This window comes from Vanacampus margaritifer, chromosome 15 (genome assembly GCF_051991255.1).
Source record: "Vanacampus margaritifer isolate UIUO_Vmar chromosome 15, RoL_Vmar_1.0, whole genome shotgun sequence".
In the NCBI taxonomy this organism is placed as follows: Eukaryota; Metazoa; Chordata; class Actinopteri; order Syngnathiformes; family Syngnathidae; genus Vanacampus; species Vanacampus margaritifer.
The window spans coordinates 6099958-6121446 of NC_135446.1; the positions used below are offsets into that span (position 1 = coordinate 6099958).

Genomic DNA, 21489 nt, shown 5'->3' on the forward strand with positions numbered 1-21489 from the left:
TCAAAACTGGTACCCAAGTTGTTGCCACTTGGAGGAGGATACGAAATTGTGGAGGCACACATATAGGGCCATATGCTTGATAGTACACAAAGTGTGAGCTTATGTTTGTTCAAATACTGTGAACTAAAGTGGGCCGTTTGAGCCTTGAAAGTGATGAAACTCCGGGACTGAAAATAAGTGTTTGGCCCTGGCACAGTGTTTCATGTTCCATCCCAGAGTTACTTTTTCCCGTTGTGGCCTTCCTTTCGCCTCTCTTTGTTCTCTATTGTATACAACTGTGTATCAATAAACCTAAATTAATATAGTACACAAATCATTGTTTTAAACTAAATAACTAGGTCTTGCAGTAACAACCCCAAGACGCAAGGAAGCAGCAAACTTCCAGAGCCACAAATGAGCGCTGCCGTAAAGTGTACGTTTTAGTCGTGCTTTCAGTTTACGTTTACGTCCTCCAGTTCCTTCTCACCGGCAGAGTATTTTTGTTGTTTTTAAAGCTTGATGGAATTTGAAAAGGATGCTATTTTGCTTCCTAAATGAATCCACTTCCATTGGCTAATATATTCAGTAGCGGCTCTCATCGAAAGAAATATTAATTCAGGTTTTGTTTGGTCTGAACGTGTCAAATTCAGTCATCGCTTAACGACAATTTTTTTCATGCCCACAACGGCCTAAAGAATTAAGTGAGGAGCGTCAATGGTATTTGCATGTAGTGTCTTAAGAGGAAAGTCAAGTGATGGATCCCAACCGGATAATTCAGGCTCTGAGAGGGACTATCGACCCGAATCTGAGAAGAGCGGCTGAAGATGAACTCAATCAGGTGGGTGCTAAAGACATTGGTTATCTCATTGCAATTATGAGAGGAAACTGTTTGACCAGGGTTAGGGGCAGGGGCGTGCAGAGAGACCTTTGGAGGGCAAGGTGCTAAAAAAAAAAAAAGGGGGGGGGGGGGCTGTATCTGACAGGCAAATAGCAACATTTGGATCTTTTGAACATGGCATGGCTTAATATTCTGTTGCATCACCTGTAATAGATAGTTTCTTACACTTTTCTGTAACACAGCTCCACACAGACTTTTTAAATTTTTTTAATGTATGTGTGTTTCACGATTAAATTTCTATAATAGCTATCCAGTTTCAGCTCGTAGTAGTTAAGTACAGGAAAGAGACTGACTAACACTGCGTATGTGTTTACATGTATAGAGCGTTCCGGCAAGTCACATCAGCTCTACCATTTTTGCAAACCCAATTCCCAAAAATTTGGGACACTATACAAATTGTGAATTAAAACTGAATGCAATCATGTGGAAGTGCCGAATTTCAATATTTTGTTCAGAATAGAACCAGGTCAAAAATTTAAACTGAGAAAATGTTTCATTTTAAGGGGAAAATATGTTCATTGTAAATTTCCTGGTGCCAACAAATCTCAAAAAAGTTGGGACAGGTAGCAATAAGAGGCTGGAAAAGTCTTATAAAAAAAAAAAAACAGCTGGAAGACCAGTTACCGCTAATGAGGTCCATTGGCAACTTGATTGGAGCATAAAAAGAGCTTCTCGGAGTGGCAGTGTCTCTCAGAAGCCAAGATGGGTAGAGAATTACCAATCCCTCCAATGTTGCGCAGAAAGATAGTGGAGAAATATCAGAAATGTGTTTACCAGCGAAAAATTGCAAAAAGGTTGAAGTAATCATCATCTACAGTGCATAACAACATCCAAAGATTGAGAGAATCTGGAACAATCTCTGTGTGTAAGGCCAAAAAATCATACTGGATGCCCATGATCTTCGGGCCCTTAAACAGCACTGCACCGCAAACAAGAATGCTTACTGTAAGGGAAATCACAGAAAACATTGTGGGTGAACACAATCCACCGTGCCAGCCGCCGTTGCCAGATGAAACTCAACAGTACAAAGAAGCAGCCATTTCTAAAGCAGACCAAGAAGCGCAGGCGTTTCTCTGGGCCAGGGGTTAAAGTGGAAACCTGTTTTTGTGGTCAGACGAATCACGATTCCAAAAAACTGGAAAACTTGGGCGCTATATCATACTGACTAAAGAGGACAAGTTGTTATCAGCACTCCATTTATAAGCCTGCATCTGTGATGGTATAGGGTTACATGAGTGCGCATGGGCAGCTTCCACATCTGGAAAGGCATTGTCAATGCAGAAAGGTATATTCAGATTGGAGAACAACAAATGCTCCCATCCAGGCATCATCACTTTCAGAGAAGATCTTTTTCGCATTTCTCAACACGATAATGCCAGACCACATGCAGCACCGATTACAACATCATGGCTGCGTGGGAAAAGGATCCGGGTATTGAAATGGCCAGCCTGCAGTCCACTTCTTTCACTAATAGAGCACATTTGGCGCATCATAAAGAGGAAGGTGCAACAAAGAAAGCCCAAGACAGTTGAACAGTTCGAGACACGCGTGTTAGACAAGAATGGGACAGCATTCCTATTTCTAAACTTGTCTCCTCGATCCCCAGACGTTTGCAGACTGTTGTAAGAAGAGGGGATGCCTCACAGTGGTCAAAATGGCCTTGTTGACACCATGGAATTTAAAATCAACATTGTTTTCCCTAAAATTATAAATGTTCTCAGTTTAAACTTTTGACCTGTTCTCTATTTTCTATTCTGAATAAAAAAAAATTGGGGGGCTTCCACATAATTGCATTCAGTTTTTTATTCACAATTTGTATAGTGTCCCAACTTTTTTGAAAATTGGGTCTGTACATTTGTCAGCTTCAAGTTTTTTTGCGACCCACTTTGTTTTTTATGTACATTAACTAATATGTCGCATGAACTTGGTTGTTCTGGTGTGTTTTAGTCCTACAAGATCATCAACTTTGCACCAACCCTGCTTCAGATCATTGCATCAGAGCAGGTGGAGTTTCCAGTTCGGCAGGCAGGTATGGTGTTCTGACCATTGAATGAATGTCTTGCAGATTTTGTTGTGTTTGACTTCAGTCACTGATGTTGCCAATTCAATGACTAGTTTAGTCAGTAGTTTGTAATAGACATGGGCATTTGACAGAAATGTATTGATCATGAATGGTGAAAATGTATAACATCTTTATCATGACACTTGATAAAAAATCATATCGTTACAATATTAGTCATTCAACATTCGATATATAACTAATGGACAAACTTTAGGGTCAACAAGGCCAAAATAATAAAATATTTATAACTCAGAAATATCAATAAGTAAGAATGATACGAAGCAAATCAAAATTGCTCACCTTAAAAATTAATCAGCATTATAATTAGAACCACAGTCCTCATTTCTATGCCTCAGCGCTTTCTTCACACAGGTTGCTATCTTGCTAATGGTTAGTGTAATCATGTTGGCATTAGATCGATTCCCTTATCACGGGCCAGGGTTAGGGGGATGTTTTTTTGTACCTGGTATGCCATCTTCTCATATGTTAGCATGCCAACTGTTAGCATTTTAGCAACAGTCTTTCAAAATTGGACCATTGCAAGACTTTCAAATGCGGGTTTCAGATATGCAACAGTTAGCAGACCGATTCAAAATCTCAGTGGGAATTTTTCTACTGTATCTTGATCATTCTGCATTTGTTATTTGTTTATCTGTTTGTGTGTGCATTCCCACAGCGGCTATCTATCTGAAGAACATGATTGGCCAGTATTGGCAGGACAGGGAGCCATCTGTGGGAAAAGTGGTGTTCCCCTTCAACATTCATGAAAACGACCGCCAGCAGATCAGAAACCACATTGTGGAGGGCATCATCCGCTGTCCCGAGACCATACGGTACGGATCTGTTTGCAAACTTTCATGCCATTTGTCATCTTTACCGTCAACTCCATTTTACATTTTATATTCGGCAGTGTTGTCCATACACAATTTGTGGAAATAGTGGCTTGCTGCTGTCGTTTATTGCAGATGGGGGGAGGGCATCTATATTGTAAACAGGGAGGCCTTTATATTTGCGGATCCATTTTTTTTAATACTGATAAATGTTAATATTGTTCTAATTAAAAATGAAACAAAAATGACTAATATGTATCAATGCAATAAAACTGGAGGAAGTGAGGCAGACTGGTTACAACCTACAGTATATGTTGCATAACTTCCTGCTTCCTGCGGTATTTTCATTGACGCTGTGTGTGCACGTGCTGGTTGCATGTTTACCAAAAATTTGGGAATTACTACTGACAAATTGACAGTCATAATAACTGTGTTTATGTTTACTTGAGTTATCGTTGTCTGATTGTTACATTTGTTGGATGATCTTAAACATTAGAGTGGCGAATCTATGCAAAAGTAAGAATTTAACTCACGCCAAAGCAACAACAAACAAAGCACTATGTAATGAGCCATCAGTATTAGCTATCATGAGCTGATATTTCTAATTGATCGGTATATGATTGGAAATATATATCAGCATCTTATTAACATGTATAATCTGAGTTGAAATCAAATGTGACTGTAATCGTATGGCAGTATTAACTTGAGCAACTTGATTGCTATGCAGCGCCCAGCTGACGATGTGTCTTCGAACGATCATCAAGCACGACTTCCCAGGACGTTGGACTGCCATAGTGGACGAGTTGAGCTTGTACTTGCAGTCCAACAACAGTGGCAGCTGGTATGGCAGCCTGCTGGCTCTCTACCAACTCGTCAAAACCTACGAGTAAGTCACCTGTTGTTGTGCTCATTTCTTTACGCAAGGAATCAAAAGTTGCTGTCCTGTGTGGGGAAATTAAACACGTCTTTGCTGTCAATGACGACGTGTTTGCACTTCAGGTACAGGAAGGCGGATGAGAGGGAGCCGCTGCTTGCAGCCATGCAAATCTTTCTGCCGAGGATTCAGCAGCTCATCATCCAGCTGCTGAATGACGCCACCATCTTCTCGGCCCTCATTCAAAAGCAGATCCTTAAAATCTTCCATTCTCTTATACAGGTATGTTTTGCCTCTTTCGGGCTGTCGATATCAAATCATTGAACCGATATGGAGGTAGTATCGCTCGCTGCTGTGCAGGGGTGCAACGCTGTGTGTTAGAGGTTCACTGCTCACGTCCCTTTGTGTTGAAAGCATTTATTGCTCTCACAAATTAAATTTGCACTTTTAAAAGTAAACATTTTACTCTTTTGTAGAGTGAAATTACAACATCCATAGTGTTATTATTTGACACATAAATGTGAACTTTTTACACTTTAAAGTGCTATCTACTTTCACATATCAGTATTATTTTTTCACATTGTTAGTGTTATTTCTTAACACTTAATAGTGTTATTTCCTTTTATTTTTTTGGTGTTAATTTCTCACAGTTTTGTTGTTACTTTTATCTTCAAAGTGTTATTTTCATTCCTTTTTTAAAATTTTCACAGTTTTACTGTTACTTCTTGACAAGTTTTTATTTTCCAACCCAAATGGAGACAGTGGGACTCGAACCTAGTACCTAGCACTCTGGGGGGCAACAACACTAACAAGTACGCCATGAGATAGTACATGTTCATTGTCGCAAAATTCTTTCTTGTAGGCCTAGTTCCCGCACGACTCACGGTAAATACAAATTACCGGTACGGCAAAATAGCCACATAATTTTTAGTTTTAACAGAAAAAATAATGAACATAAATTACAGTACTCATGAAAATCCGGAAATGTTTTGTTTTATGTCTCACACGTTTTTTCTACATTAACTCAAGAACTGTATAATTTAATCCTCACATTATAAAACTGAATAATCCAGACCCAGAGTTGTCCTTAAAATCCAGGGGAAAATGCGGCTGCCTTGTAGGAGAAAAGAGCCCGGATGTATAAGGTGACTCAGCCTGGAGTCAATGAGTGTGACTCGCTAGAGCTTTTTCTGCACTGTGAGCGTTCAAACAACTCCCAAATAAACACCCAGTACAGTAACTCAAAAATAATGAACACTAGATTTTTAACTCAATTTGACACGACAGCATTTGCTGTGTAGATGAACTGGTTCCCAATTCCAAAGGACAAATAGTTGTGTAACATAATATTTAGCTAAGGATAGCATCATTTTTTGCCCAGCCCAGTTTCAAAATTGTGTTTTAATTTTTTTTCTGCTGCTGGTACTGATACTACTACTACTACTTTTACTTGCAGTACTCGCTTCCTCTCCAGCTGATCAACAACACGGTGATGACTCAATGGATGGAAGTTTTTCGTGCCATAATGGATCGTGACGTCCCTGCTGTAAGACAAATTACTAACCCATCGCTCACTGTTCTAATACATTTCGAACGGCTCCATTACACCTTGAATGGTATATGAGGTCACTGCTTGCTGTAGAATCACAAAGTCACATTTCACTTCATTTCTTAGGAGACTTTGGAACTGGATGAAGATGACCGTCCTGAGTTACCATGGTGGAAGTGCAAGAAATGGGCACTGCGTGTCATCACGAGACTGTTCAAGCGGTGAGCATGGATCCCTTTTTGGAACATCGGGATTCACTCTCATGAACTCACAATAGCTATACAAAGCTAACGCTCATGCTTTCCATTTCCATTTCCTTTCATGCCCCTGCCAACATGGCCACCGCGTAGCTGCCCCCGCATCTGTTTGCCGGATCTAGTCTGAAATGTACATTTGTGAAAACTGCAGCACAACCAGTTTCTGTCTATTGACTGTGTGGAACGGACTTTGACAACTCCTGTACAAAGGGACACTATTTTTCGTCCCTGGACCGTTAAGTCGACTTTCTTCTCTACGTTGTGCAGATGCTGTCATTAACTCATTCACTGCCATTGACGCCTATAGACGTCAAAAATTCATTTGAACTATTTCTATTAGGTTAAATTTTTTTCCCACTTTTGTTAACAAGAGTATGAAAACCTAGAAAAAAATGTATTGTACGTTTAGAACAGATTTAAAATTTATGATTAATCTTGAGTTTAAATAATTAAGTAATCAGACAAAAAAGAAAATATTATAAAAAAAGTTAAGGGCGACAGACGATTAAATTTTTTAATTGTAATTAATCGCATGACTTCAATAGTTAACTCACGAATAATCACAAATTGTATATCTGTTCTAAACGTACAATACATTTTTTTCTAGGTTTTCATACTCTTGTTAACAAAAGTGGGGAAAAAAATGTGAAACGAATAGAAATAGTTCGAATTAATTTTTTACGTCTATAGCCGTCAATGGCAGTGAATGAGTTAATAAGTTTACATAGCTAACATTAGCTATGTTATGTCAGTCCATTTGACACAGTAAAGAGAAAGCCCACAAGAATCTCTTCTTGTTTTAAAGGGGAAATCAACCCCCCCCCCCCCTTTTTTTTTACAATAATATGTTCTATGCAGCCCCACTAGTCTAAATATGGTGTTTTGGTTAATACTGCATTAGTGGAATATGAGATAAGCATCTGTTTATATCCATCTCAGGGGGACGCCATTTTGCCACTTGCTGTCGACTGAAAATGACATCAATGTTGCTCAAGTCTCAGGTACCAACCAATCACAGCGCAGCCTCAGAAAACAGGCAAGCTGTGATTGGTCGTTGCCTGGGCAACTGTGACGTCCTCTTCAGTCGACAGCAAGTGGCAAAATGGCCGCCTGAGATGGATAAAAGCGGCTGGATTTTGCTTCCTAACTCATAATCCACAAATATATTAATCAGAATGTCATGTTTAGACGAGTGAGGTCAGATATAACACATTATTATCAAGAAATGTTTAAGGTTGACTTCCACTTTAAGAAGAATATTAGAACAGGACAGAAAGAGACGACAGGGGCAGCAACAGTGGAGGGGATTAGTGCGGAAGAGGACGGAGTAGAGAAAAGACATAGCAGGTTACGCAGCCGGCATCAATAGCAGAGCCAGAAGCCAGGCAGGTCTCCACAAAAGCAGCTGTTCTACCTGTTCCTGTACCAACAGGTGAAAGTTTCACCGTGTGGCCTCAATAATGACACTGATGGATACTTTTCATTCCACTTGACAATTATACACCACTTTTGTCCATCACATGATATCCAAATAAAATACATTTTCATTTGAGTTTTTTCCCCCTCCCAGATACGGAAGCCCAGGCAACGTGACAAAAGAGTACTTTGAATTTGCTGATTTCTTTTTGAAGACCTATGCGGTGGGATTACAGCTAGTAAGTGTTTGTGAACTGGATATAAAATGAACAGGAGGCCAAATCAATGCTCTTTCTTGCTCTGACTTGTCTGTTTCTGTTGTCGCTGTCTGCCCAGGTCTTGTTGAAGGTAGTGGATCAATACAGGCACAAGCAGTATGTTACTCCTCGTGTTCTGCAGCAGTGTCTCAACTACCTCAACCAGGGAATTTCACATTCTCTGACGTGGAAACACATGAAGCCTCACATGCAGGTCAGAGGAAATATGAAGTTTGACATCATTCTTTCTTGGAGGGGGGTGTGTCCAACCTAATTGTCAAAATACAAGGCTCATGATAAACACATTTGCATTGCAATTTTCATTACAGAAAATTAGTTTTTTTGTGTGTCTGGAAAAAATGCCTTTTTTTAGGAATATTGTGTGATATTGCCAAAGAAAATCTGTATACAGCAACTTCATTATTTTCTCAACATATCTCCCAATTTTTATTTTTTAAATTTTTTTTAATGAATGAACATTGGAAAATTGAAAAAGTCTACATACTGTCCCAATAAGTAACAGTATATATTGGAAGAAGTTACAGGAAATTATTATTAAGCCAAGAAGTAAATGCACTATTAGTTTTGAGTGATTTGTGACTTTAATCTCTTGCAGACCATTTGTCAGGATGTGATCTTCCCACTCATGTGTTACAAAGATGAGGACGAGAGGCTGTGGCAGGAAGACCCATTTGAATACATCCGCATGAAGTTTTGTGAGTACTTTGACTTACACGCATTACATTGAATCTCGGGAAATGAATAACTGACATGTAGAGATGTCAGTGCCTTTCAGATCAATAAAATGTTGCTGATTGATTTGTATTTTTTTCTCCACAGACCTTTATGACGATCACGCCCTTCCAGCCACTGCTGCGCAGAGCCTTTTGTGCAATGCTGCCCGAAAGAGAAAGGAGGTGAGGAGAAGAAAGCAGTATCATCACAGAAAAAATGACTAGACTACTTTGTTAGGGACTCAGCAGTGACTACTACGAGGTTACGATCGTTTCTGTAGGAATTCTTATTATTTTTCTCTGTTGAGACTCTCAACACGAATGAAAACTCACCAAGTTTGTCCGCCATTTTGATTTACGTTTGGAATTTGTCACCATTTTTTTGGGGCCTTTTATAGAGGTTATATTTGACCTAACTCCTCCAAGAGACTTTATCTGATGGTCTTCAAACTTCGGGTGTTTCATCTAAACATGTTTAAGATGAGTCCAATTAACTCTTTACTTTTCCCTTAAAAGGTTCTGCCTCAAATGATGGAGTTCTGCCATCAGATTCTGATGGATCCCACGTCTGACTCCCGAAGGAAAGATGGAGCACTGCACTGCATTGGAGCACTGGCTGAGCTCCTACTTAAGGTATGTACATTATAGAGGGTGAGTGTTGTGGGATATTGACATATATATTTTTGTTGACAACTCCTGAACATTGTTTTTAATCTTGTTGGCGGGTTTCCACTTACTGTCATGAGTTCAGAGATTGATTGATCCTCAATTAAATACACGTCATCTGTTTTTACAGCAATTGTAAGACTCTTTTTCAACCTTCTTTTTTCTTTGGGCTTTTCTGTGTGTTCTACAGAAGCGGATTTACATGGAGCAGATGGAGTTGATGCTACAAAACTATGTCTTTCCTTTGCTCAACTCTCAATTAGGTTACTTGCGAGCTAGGGTAAGTCAACCATACACTACAAATTATGTCTTAAACTAACACAATGCATGGTTGTTATTACAACCACACCACCACAGGCGTGTTTTATAATATTATTTCAGCTTTCTGGGCTGACTCCAATTAAGGCAATTCATCTGTAAATTCAAAAGATGTTTGGCTTTGTAAGCAAGTGTTACTGGTGTGGACTGAGGAATAAACAAAAAGTCTGCAACCATAAAATGTGAATTGACGGCGCTTTCAGGTCATGAATGCTTTTATTCATTTGTGGTTTTGCTGTTTTTGTCAGTCATGCTGGGTCCTCCACTGCTTCAGTCAGCTGCGTTTCCACAACGTGATGGCTTTGAGGAATGCTGTGGAGTTGGTCAAGAAGGACCTGGTTGATGACAACCAGATGCCAGTCAAGGTGGAGGCAGCGATTGCTTTACAAATGTTGATCAGCAATCAGGAAGAGGGTACGTGGATGAATGTCGTTCAAAAACATCATCAGTTGATACTTTTTTCAGATTTGCTATAAGCTAAAAAAATATTTTAACATACAGGAAATGTCTATGCAACTAACAATGCAGTAAATATATATAACATTTAGGCATTGAGCGTCATTGTGTTTTTAGATAAGATTTGAATGAATGCGCCATCACTTGCATAATGAAGAATGATGATCATTCTGATTGGCTGTTAGCGAGCAAAAAATCTCTTTGTCTCTGAGCCAAAAGAAGAGCTCCAGTGGACAATGACGTCACCCTAAACAAACTCAATTGGACAAACTACCCAATTCGGATTCTATTATCCATCCATCCATTTTCTTAACCGCTTGTCCTCACAAGGGTCGCGGGGGGGCGCTGGAGCCTATACCAGAGCCTATACCAGCTGGCTTCAGGCAGTAGGCGGGGTACACCCTGAACTGGTTGCCAGCCAATCGCAGGGCACACAGAGACAAACAACCATCCACACTCACAGTCACACCTATGGACAATTTGGAGTGCTTAATTAACCTGCCATGCATGTCTTTGGAATGTGGGAGGAAACCGGAGTACCTTGAGAAAACCCACGCAAGCACGGGGGGAACATGTAAACTCCACCCAGGAAGGCCGAAGCCCAGACTCGAACTCACGTCGTGACGTCACGTGACACCGGTTTGCTGAAGTACATATGGTCCCACGTGGTGTGTCGGGGATCACCTTATCACTTGGATTTATATATATTTATTGACAATTGTCAATCCCATATCACCAGAGTTGGGAGGCAGGAAGAGGTAGAAATGTTTTGGGGAAACGAGGCGACGTATGGAGAGTTGGAGAGGTCCACTTATGCTGATGTCACGTCATTGCCGTGGCATGCATAATAAATGAAGCGCCTGCGGGGCTGAATTTCTATTATTGCCACAAATGTCACCTTAATAATTCATGTTTCAATTTTGTTATCAATTATACTTCATCTATCACTATTATTTGTTAGAATATTTAAAGGAACAAGGCATATGTCAATATAAAGTAAATTTTCCCTTGTGTGTAATGTAATTTGAATATGTTGATAATTTCATTTATGGTGTACAGCCTGTCATTATTTATTTAGGGGACCAAAGTTCAAATATCTGAAAAGTACATCTTGATAGATATATGAATCAAACGCAGTGAAAATATTTCACATTATACCCCTTGCTAGATAAAAGTCCTCATTTCAGGTTAACTTTACCAGCTATGGTTGCAAATTTTGCATTTTCTTTTTAGAATCTCAAGATCATGATTAAATAAATGAATCCCTGATTTAAAAAAAAACAAACTTGAACTTGAGTAACTCATTACTCCACACAGACGGTAATATTGTAAAGAACCTTACTGCAAGTAACTAGTAATATTAAATATATGACATTTTGGAAGTAACTTGCCCAACACTACCAACTAATTATCTTTTGTCATTTTTGTATGTGTGTGTCTGTGTGCTTGTATAGCAAAGCTGTACATCAGGCCGCACATTCGACCTGTTATGCAACAGCTGCTCCATGTGGTCAAAGAGACAGAGAACGACGACTTGACGAATGTCATTCAGAAGATGATCTGCGAGTACAACGAAGAAGTTGCCGTAATTGCTGTTGACATGACGCAGAACCTGGTAGGATATTGGGATGCAAACTGTCTCGGTTTGAATGAATGAAGTTTGCCAATCAATGTTCTGCTGTATGTTTTGAAACAATTGTGTGTACTGTATAATATGTATTTCCCAGGCTGAGATCTTTACCAGGGTTCTTCAGAGTGAGGAATACGAGGAGAATGAGGACAAGACTGTCATGGCCCTTGGCATTCTGAGCACCATCGACACCATTCTCACCGTCATGGAGGACCACAAGGAGGTACTCATGTGTAGTAGTCACACACCTTTCGTAGACAGGGTTTGCCGCGGGACATTAAAAGTCACTCAATGGATTTTGGTAAAAGCATGTCTCAAGGCACTAAAAGTTTAAATGCAGTTGATATTCATGCTTTATTTTACATGCAACATTGTACAAATAAGTCATTACAATGCAATTTAGCAATAATAAATGTGATTAAAAAAATATGTTTATTTGTGTGGACTGACTGGTTACTAGTTGTAATTTACAATGAACAAAGTGAAAGAGTCCATGAGTTGCTTCAGGTTCTTAATAGCAATTGCTCTGAATTTGGAAAGAAAAACGTACTGGTCCTGTCACCAATGTCCAACATGAAACACTAATCCCACCTAGTGACAGAAAATTACCTCAACACACCTGAATGTGGGATAGGTCAATCTGAGCATTTTTCGATAAATTGATGCCCTTATAGTACGGTACACACTTCAGAAGGAGCAAAATAAAATACTGTATGGAATATTATATTGTATATGATTGTTTTGTCTTCTTTTTATCTTCTATCCTTCTCAGATCACTCAACAGCTGGAAGGTATCTGTTTGCAGGTGATTGGCCTGGTCTTGCAGAAACCTATCATAGGTATGGCAGGTGTGTGTGTGCAGGGGCTTTATCGTGTTTGGCAAACTCACACTTATTTTTACTGCTACTTATTTTCCGTGGTGCTCGTCAAATATGTGGAGAATAAAAAAAGTCACATTGACTGATCTCATTGACAGAATTCTATGAGGAGATTCTGTCTCTGGCATTCGGACTCACATGCCAGACCATCTCGCCGCAGATGTGGCAGCTGCTGAGCGTCCTGTATGACGTCTTTCAGCATGACTGCTTTGACTACTTCACTGGTTGGTCTCACCTGGCTTGACCCTTGTGTTCACAAGTTTACATACCATGGGCACTAGTGTCATCTTATTAACATTATTTGATGACACAACAATAATCCTCGGTGATTTTAAAACAAATGATGTGTTTGTGGTACAGATATGATGCCACTTTTGCACAACTACGTCACGGTGGATACAGATGTCTTCCTATCCAACCCCAAGAATTTGGAGATCATCTACAACATGTGCAAAAAGGTAATCTGAACTAAATCAAAATATTTTGCTGTTTAGGTTTACTTAACTTGGGAAAAGTACAATTACTTGTGTAAAAAACAACTTTGGTAAAAGTACTCACTCAAATAATTACTCAAGTAAAATAGTATCGTTTGACAAGTAGAAGTAAAAAGTATTTTTACCGGATGTTTCTTCCTACGTCAATTTGAAAGATATTAGCTAATGGAGCAAAAAATGGGTTGATTTTCTGGCTTGCCCTGCGTCGAGTCGACACTGTTGAGTATCACTCGCTCATGTTGCTGGTCCGCTCCTCGCTGACCTGATTGAACCTTCTTTCGTATTGTTGACTGGCACTCTGCGGCGTTCTTATCAATTTCAAATTATTCTCTGTAGTGGCGGCGCGCATTGCCCTCATATTAACTTGTTGTTCTAATCTAGCAAATTGGACGTCATGTGATAGCGTGTCGTAGAACCAATCACAAGCTGGGATGTGGGGGACTTCATATGATTGGTGGAGACAGGAGACATTGACGGCTGCTTTTTCTTCCAGGTCAACATTTGAATCGTTTTCATACATTTAAAAACATAAATAACGACTTTGTTTTATAAATGTATCAAGTAAAAAATACAGATAAAATGTAAAGTAAAAAGTACCATTAAAAGGCACAGTCTCAGTTACGGGTGCTATTTCTGTATTTAACACACACATAAGGCGCACCGCACTATTTGGCGCAGACTCGGTTAAACATACGCCAGCATGTTTTCACGCTAAAACATACGCTAGCATGCATGCATACATGCTAACGTATGTTTTTAAAAAGGTACCAGAACAGAAAAAAAAGCATTTAAGTATTTAACAATGTAAACAGTGAGTTCAGTTCAGCCAGGTTCCCTCTCATCATTGTCAGAGTCAGTCCCGTTACTGTGCGGCTCCTCAGAAATGATGCCGGCTTTTGCGATTGTGGCGTAACTCGCTCTCGCAGTTCCATAAAGTGAAAGCAGTGAGCACCATGACGTCCTCCTGTATCTTATATACATGAAACCCGGCCCTGGTTGAGGACTGGCAGGCATGAGAAACCAAACGACTCACGTCATCTTTCAGTTGAGACTTTAGGTTTCTCATGCCTGCCAGTCTTCAACCAGGGCTGGATTTCCTGTATAAGCAATACGTCAGCAGAAATGTTCCCACGCAGACAGTCAAGCGGAGCGCTTCTCGAAGTCGCATAACAACATTTACAGATTTTGGAACTCAAACAAAAGGCGCGCCTCACTATTAGGCGGGGGGAAATGTAATATTATAAGTGTGCCTTATAGTCACGAAAATACAGTAATCTAAAAAATAAATACTCAGGAAAGTACAAAGTGCTAAAAAAAAAACTACTCAAGTAGAGTAACAAAGTATTTGTATTTTGTTACTTCCCATCTCTGGTGAGTTTTGATCATTCATCTGTGCTAGGTGCTGACCTCAGATTCAGGCGAAGAAGCCGAGTGTCAGGCTGCCAAACTGTTGGAGGTGATCATACTGCAGTGCAAAGGCAGAGGGATTGACCAGGTCACAAAGCGTTCTGACTTCACATCCCGACTCCGGGTCTGGCTTGCCGTTCATCAAGGAAGTAAAAAGTGTGTGCTCTGTCTGCTAACTGCAGTGCATCCCTCTGTTTGTGGAAGCGGCGCTGGAGCGTTTGACACGTGGTGTCAAGTCCAACAAGCTGAGGATCATGTGCCTGGAAGTGGCCATCGCTGCTCTTTACTACAGCCCAGCCATTCTCATGCACACTTTGGACAACGCACGCTTCTCCCAAAAGCCGCAGACCATTACCGCCCATTTCATCAACCAGTGGATGAACGACACGGAATTCTTCCTTGGGTCAGAAACACCAATTGTCCTTTTACATACAGTGGACATCAGTCAAAATGTCAGGGCCGATTTATTTATTTATTTATTATTTTTTTAATTTTTTTGCCAGTCCAGCCCTGACGAGTACTCATACTGATACCAACCTTCAATATAAAAAAAATATCCCCAAAAAACACTGACTAATCATTTTAAAGACAAGCCAAGTATACCCCAATATTGCATTTTTCCCCCTTAAAATTGCATAAAATGAATGGAAAATTCTATTCTTTTAATTTCTAGTTCCTGATTGTAAAACGGCCAGAAGTCGTAACGTCACAAGTACCGATACTTGAAATAAGGCCAGGTATCGGCCCAATACCGATACCTGGTATCTATACTTGCCCATCCCTACTTTTCTAATATTACAACTATGTTGACCGTTTGCATCTTTGATTCACTTGACTGGTAGGATCCACGACCGTAAGATGTGCATCATCGGCCTGACTGTATTGATGGAGCTTCCGAGCCGTCCGGCGGCGCTGGAGGGCGTCGCCGCCCAAATCCTTCCTTCCGTTCTGCTCCTCTTCTTGGGCCTCAAGCACCTTTCTGCTTCTCATCATGTCAACAAACCTGACCTGCTGGCCAACACAAGGGCTTTGGATGAAGATCAAAATGGTGAGGCAGTGTGTGTGAGAAAGTGTGCCTTTGTGCTGAATGATATGGACAATTTCCGTGATATTCATGCTGATGTCGATCAGTCAAATGGTCATACTACAGAAAGATATGGAAAGTGCGCTTTTATTGATAGAGCTTACTGTCATCAGCATCAACAAAAAAATGAGTAGAAATCAAACATTTTCCTGCAGCTCTACTTTAACTCATTCACTGGCAGCCATTTTCTCTGAAGCAACCCCCTTCGCTCCCGGCTGGTTTACTGTATTTTGACTGATTTTGCAAGGTCCACAGAATATTGTGTTCTATTGTTATAAAAGCATGCAATCTACCAAAAGAAAGATTAGATTATCTTCTTTCATCTGTTTCCGTTTTGCAGCAGCTAGCATTAGAATATAGCTAAGTTTCATCATTATTACAAACCTGTTAAGATTTATGAGTAATTGAGTTTTTTTTTCAACATGGGCCTGGTTCACCTCCTTTGCTCTGCTGCCACCTCCTGGCCGTTTCTGTAATAACTACTACTTCTGTTTTTTGCAGTTGAGAGGCTGCGTCAAAGCCTTCTGCATGCTCTAGCATTAAAAAAAAAACCACACACCTAAAACGTATAAATACGTCTTTGGGACACTTAAGACATTTAAAATAGAACATATTTATATGTTTTTGGGACCAACCCAGGAAAACATTTTAAAAAATTTAATTAAAAAAACACTGATTCAATATAAGTTTTTCACGAAAAAAAACAGGGTTACTGTGGGAAAAAACTGAAAAATAAATCCACCAATATGCGGATTTGCGGGTGCAGAACGGCGAAAATGCATCCGCTATAGCATAGGTGTCAAACTCCGGTCCTCGTGGGTCGCAGTCCTGCAGGTTTTGGAGGTTTCCCTCTTCCAACACAAGCTGATTCCAATCAACAGGATCGTTATCAGGCTTATGCAGAGCTTGCTGATGACCTGATCATATATCAACTGTGTTGGAGAAGGGAAACATCCAGGACCGGAGTTTGACACCTTTGCGCTATAGTTTTAAGTCACAATATCACCATTCATAGATGGCAGACATGTCCTAGTTGTGCTTACAACCGGTTCTTAATCTTACATACCAAAATTTTGACGTGGTTCTCAATTGAACACCAGAAGTTGTTGTTTGGTGCTACCCAGTCAGTCTTTAGGACGTGAAACTAAAACATCACCTATGCACTGCTTTTATTTTGATGTACATGCATTTTGGCGCACAAAAGAAACAACTCCTTGTAAGTGTTGCCAACTTCAACATATTGTCACTATATTCAGTGACTTCACAAATCCTTTGATCAAGTTTTTTTTCTTTTTTTTAATGAATAGCGACAACACCAACTGTGGTCCTCATGTTTACAACAATCTTATTTCCTGCACAATGGAGGGAAGAGAGGATTTTGCCCTGGGAATGATTTGAGCGTGTCAGCATACTTAAAAAAAAAAGTTTTTTAAATGTGGACACTGGAGACATTTTTTTATATGAATGTTGATTAAATAGTGATTTATTGTTAATATGTGGCGATAGCTTGGTTATTTTGATGTGACTGAAACAATTTTTTTCGTCAGTCTTTAGTTTTAATGGGGCTAAACAAGTGACACTACAATTTAATGCTTTATAAAAAAAATAAAAAATAAATAAAAAGACATTCAATTCACAAATCAGTTAGTGCGTTGGTGGCCTTTAGCAAGACAACTTTGAAAAATAAATCGCCCACCTCTGATGTAATGTGACTCAAGCAACTCAAGCTGGCCACCATAACGCTTGTTCTTACTATGCGAGCGCCACAATGCCAACTTCAAAATAAAAACGTCACAAGTAGTTCTGTACTTGTCTTTCCCAATCAAGCAATCATTTGTGGCCGTTAACTTGACTGCTCACGGTCACTGATGGCTGCGATATTCTTGGAACGTGTTGAGGCAATCGAATCTGACGCACGCATGATTATTCACAGTACGCACGTGCACCTCTGCTTGATGCCTAATAATTCTTTGGAATTGGATTTGGAATGATATGTAGGACAAATAGTCAAAATTTGAGTGAGTTAACTTTTTTCCCTGCCAAGAACGTTAAATAACGTTAACGGAATTCCCAACGCGGACAACCAATGACGTTCATTGACGTCAACTACGTTTTTTATTTTTCTTCAATGGGCAGCACGTCTTGGCAGCTCTGGTTTCATGAATGAGCTGAAGAAGAAAAAACATCCACTAATTATGGCCAGCAGATGGCCGCATTGTGTCTCTTTTTTGAATGTGCTCCTGTGGTTCCAAAGTAATAAAAAGATCGTGGATCTTAGGAAATACAATGTTTTCAAGGATGTCGTGAATGATTAAAGTGTTTGTCATATTAAATCTAATTCACAGAGTGTCACTAAACAATGTTAATGTCAAAGTCACAGTTGTGCTGAAAATTTATCTTTTTACAAAAAGCTTGTTTTACAGCTTGGTGTCACTCAAATGACCTTTTTTCAATTGGTGATTACTAAAGAACGGAATAAGGTAGAATCATACTTTTTTTTCTAATGAGAAAATGGAATCCAATCATTCCAGCATGTTAACGTAGTCATAGCACACGATATTCTATTTTGCCTTGAAAGATGAGTGAAAATGCTCGAAATTGTCTGGAAAGGGTTTTCTTTTTGGATTATGTTTGGCAGTAAAAGGGAAAAAAATGCAAATGATGTTCTTGATCTGCAGAGGAGATTCCCAGTGATGAGGATGAAGTGAATGAAAAGTGCAGTATCATGCAGCAGCAGCAGCAGCAGCAATCCAGCGTGCCGATGGGCCAAGGAGATGAGAGTAACGATGAAGAAGACGACTACTGGGACGATGATAGTTGCTTTGAAGGAACACCTCTGGAAGAGTACAGCACACCCCTCGACTATGACAATGGAGAAGATGAATATCACTTCTTTGCATCTTCCCTACTCAGTAAGTCTCTCCCCCTTCCTCTGCACATTTGTAAAAACTGCTTCTTTTTTTTTTGCTGATCAATCGATAGATCACTCTATTTTGAATGAGTAGGTAAGGCTTGAAAATGTGTGTAACTTGTCAGGGATCCAGAATACAGATATGGCTTGGTACCAGCGTTTGACTGCACCCCTCAGCGATGACCAGAAATCCCAACTCCAGGAGATTTACAGCATCTCACAGCAGAGGAGGAGCACTGCCACCAAGGGCCAGTGGTAAGGAACAACATGACGAGTGACGGACAACAAACATGGATTGTGGATTTCCACTCGTGCCAAGCATTTTCATTTCCCAACGTTCTTGTGTGCAAATCGATGGTACATTGATATCCAAGTTGGATTCAAAATCAATAAAGCGCAGACTAGAGCAATCAGGTTTTATGTAATCATTTTCTTTTGTTTTAACCAAGTGTATTTTTTATTTTTGCATTACATGCTGAACTTGAACCGCCGTTTCTTGCCCCCTTGTGGCCCGTCTAATACAAAGTAGACAGACTGATCCTTAACGGCAGGAGCGTAATGCTGCAAAAAACACATCCATATATATCATTTTACAATAATACACGTGAGGTGTGTTTTATTTGTTGTGTGTTGATAAACTTTTTTTGTCCTTTTTCAGAGTTCCACTGAAGTGCTGAGGATTCTAAAGAAGACGATCTGATCTGACTTGTTCAGGCAACTTAAGGTTAACATTCATTTGCTGTCATTTGGGACATTGTGCAATTTATGTAGTCCCCACAAATTACAATCCACCACGACAGACTATATTTATATTTTCTCGACATTTCAAAAAGTCATAGTTATCATTCTTACTGTTAGTAAACTGCAGTGTGTGCCTGTGTGTGGTTCTCAAAAAAAAATAGCACAAACACAAATGTGTTTGCATGTAATGTAATATAACCTCCTGTAACTGTCGCTGTAGCAAACAATTTCATCAGATGGAATTTGCGCGCTAAAGATTTTTGTCAGGTTGCTGGGTTTTCGAAAGTGTAAGATTGATGTTTACTTTTGACATACATCTGCAATCTGCCGATGATGTCTTAAAGGAGAAATGGATTTTCTTGTATTGTGTACTGAAAAATTTTACTGAAACAATTTTGCGAATCATAAAATCATGTAAAATCTCACTGCTTTCTTTTTTTGTTGCTCAATTATTGATTGTTTACAGACTCACACCAAGCGCAGAAAGAAAAAAATCACAAATTCATGTATTCTACATTATTTGCCTCGATTTCTACATTTATTCACTAATTCACACCATTCCAACGTCACCACACAAAGACCATATAGCACGAGACCCAAATGGAAAAACGGTTCATCTACTTGTATTTGTAAGTCAGTGGTGTTCTCTGTCCTGTCCTGGTACCAGACTCCTGCGGGTTTTGGATGAGGGAAACATCCAGAAGACGCAGGACTCCGGCCCGAGGACCGAGTTTGCACTAGCCCCTCCCTCCGAGCAAACCATTTTAACACATACACAGGTTTAAAACAAAAAGTAACTAAAGCATGTCAATAATATCCGTATCTTATATTAACCATAACAAAAATCATCTATTAGCAATCATTAACTTATTCACCCAAAAAGAACAACCTCATTACATAATAACGCAAACTACTTTACTGGTCCATGGTCATGTGACACCCTAAACGCGGCAAAAAGTGATATTTATGTTGGAATGAGGAAACACTTCGGTTTAGTCCAGTGTCATATGTCCGACGACACAGCGGACACCCACCATAGAAATAAGAGAGTCCAGGCGGCAGATAAACAGTTTGTGAAAGTGTAGAATTACGGAAGATTAGTGTTGGAATTCGGGGAAACAGTTTAGGCGGAGCTCTCTGTGGGAACAAGTGCAAAACACCCACTGATCTGTATCTCTGACGGGATAGAGTACGATAGCCTATACACGCACGTCGGGCAAGCCACAGGGCGGCCATTTTACTCCTCCCATCTCTCGAGCAGACTACTGTATAAAATAGGGGTGTGAGGCGATTAAAACTTTTAATCGTCATCAATTGCATGACTTTAATAGTCAACTCACGATTAATAGCAAATTGTATATCTGTTCTAAATGTCCAATAAAATATATTTTTTCTAAGAGTGTATTCACTGCGATGTTTGGTACACTTACAAACCAGAGTTCGTTTCCCACGATGATCCGGACGTTTTGTGCAGATCTGAATACACACAAACGAATTCTGGTGCGGTCCGCTTCCAAACGTACTCAGTGCGGTTCGCTTCGCAGTCTGAATACGTACCACGGGTGATCCGCACCAACTGCAGGACATATGCGGTTTTTTTTTTGGCTTAACAAGCCACCGTAGCCAAACCTCGCGGGTGAAGATTGTGTTCAATTCATTCATAATCATCCATATTCTGTTTAGCTGCTGTCAGCATGTTGTGTTGGGGGCGGGGCATGCGGAGCGCAACGGCTCGTCTGGTTGCTGGACATTCAATCACTGTTCCAAAATGTTTCTTTCTTTTTTTTCCCAATAGGAGTTGGGAGAACAGATCGTCACACGCGTTGACGTGATTGCGCAATATAGTCCACTTGCAAAATGCGCAGTGTGGGCCCCCCCAAAAAAATTATAGAATTTTCTCCCTGTAAACATCATTAAGCATATAAGTTATACATATACTTAAGGCATGTTGTAAAATGTCTGAAATCCTCTTGTTTATGTTTAACAAATTTAAAACATCATAAATCATGCTTTTTCTACTAATTACTGTCTCAAATGTTCTTCAACCT

The 21489-nt window shown here is 39.8% G+C and overlaps 1 protein-coding gene across 2 annotated transcripts; it reads left to right on the top strand.

Moving 5' to 3' along the window:
- Positions 1 to 445: 445 nt before the first annotated feature.
- On the top strand, positions 446 to 19866 carry ipo8 (importin 8). Of its 2 annotated transcripts, none has more exons than XM_077545112.1 (25): positions 446 to 817; positions 2825 to 2906; positions 3616 to 3772; positions 4497 to 4655; positions 4769 to 4925; positions 6100 to 6189; positions 6319 to 6413; positions 8020 to 8104; positions 8202 to 8336; positions 8739 to 8838; positions 8963 to 9039; positions 9373 to 9489; positions 9713 to 9802; positions 10089 to 10254; positions 11751 to 11911; positions 12024 to 12149; positions 12699 to 12774; positions 12903 to 13028; positions 13165 to 13262; positions 14698 to 14793; positions 14888 to 15108; positions 15548 to 15753; positions 18468 to 18701; positions 18826 to 18955; positions 19359 to 19866. In XM_077545112.1, coding segments are annotated over exons 1-25 (3069 nt in total). In that variant the 5' UTR covers positions 446 to 733; the 3' UTR covers positions 19360 to 19866. The 2 variants fall into 2 exon arrangements, with proteins under 2 accessions (XP_077401238.1, XP_077401239.1); XM_077545113.1 differs by having other exon boundaries at positions 12699 to 12765.
- The last annotated feature ends 1623 nt before the right edge of the window (positions 19867 to 21489 follow it).

Excerpts from the sequence above, each read along its gene's own strand:
- ipo8 (XM_077545112.1), top strand. The coding sequence starts at position 734 with ATGGATCCCAACCGGATAATTCAGGCTCTGAGAGGGACTATCGACCCG. Across the intron at positions 8,337-8,738 it reads ACATGAAGCCTCACATGCAG|ACCATTTGTCAGGATGTGAT; the intron begins GTCAGAGGAAAT and ends AATCTCTTGCAG. Across the intron at positions 9,803-10,088 it reads TAGGTTACTTGCGAGCTAGG|TCATGCTGGGTCCTCCACTG; the intron begins GTAAGTCAACCA and ends TGTTTTTGTCAG.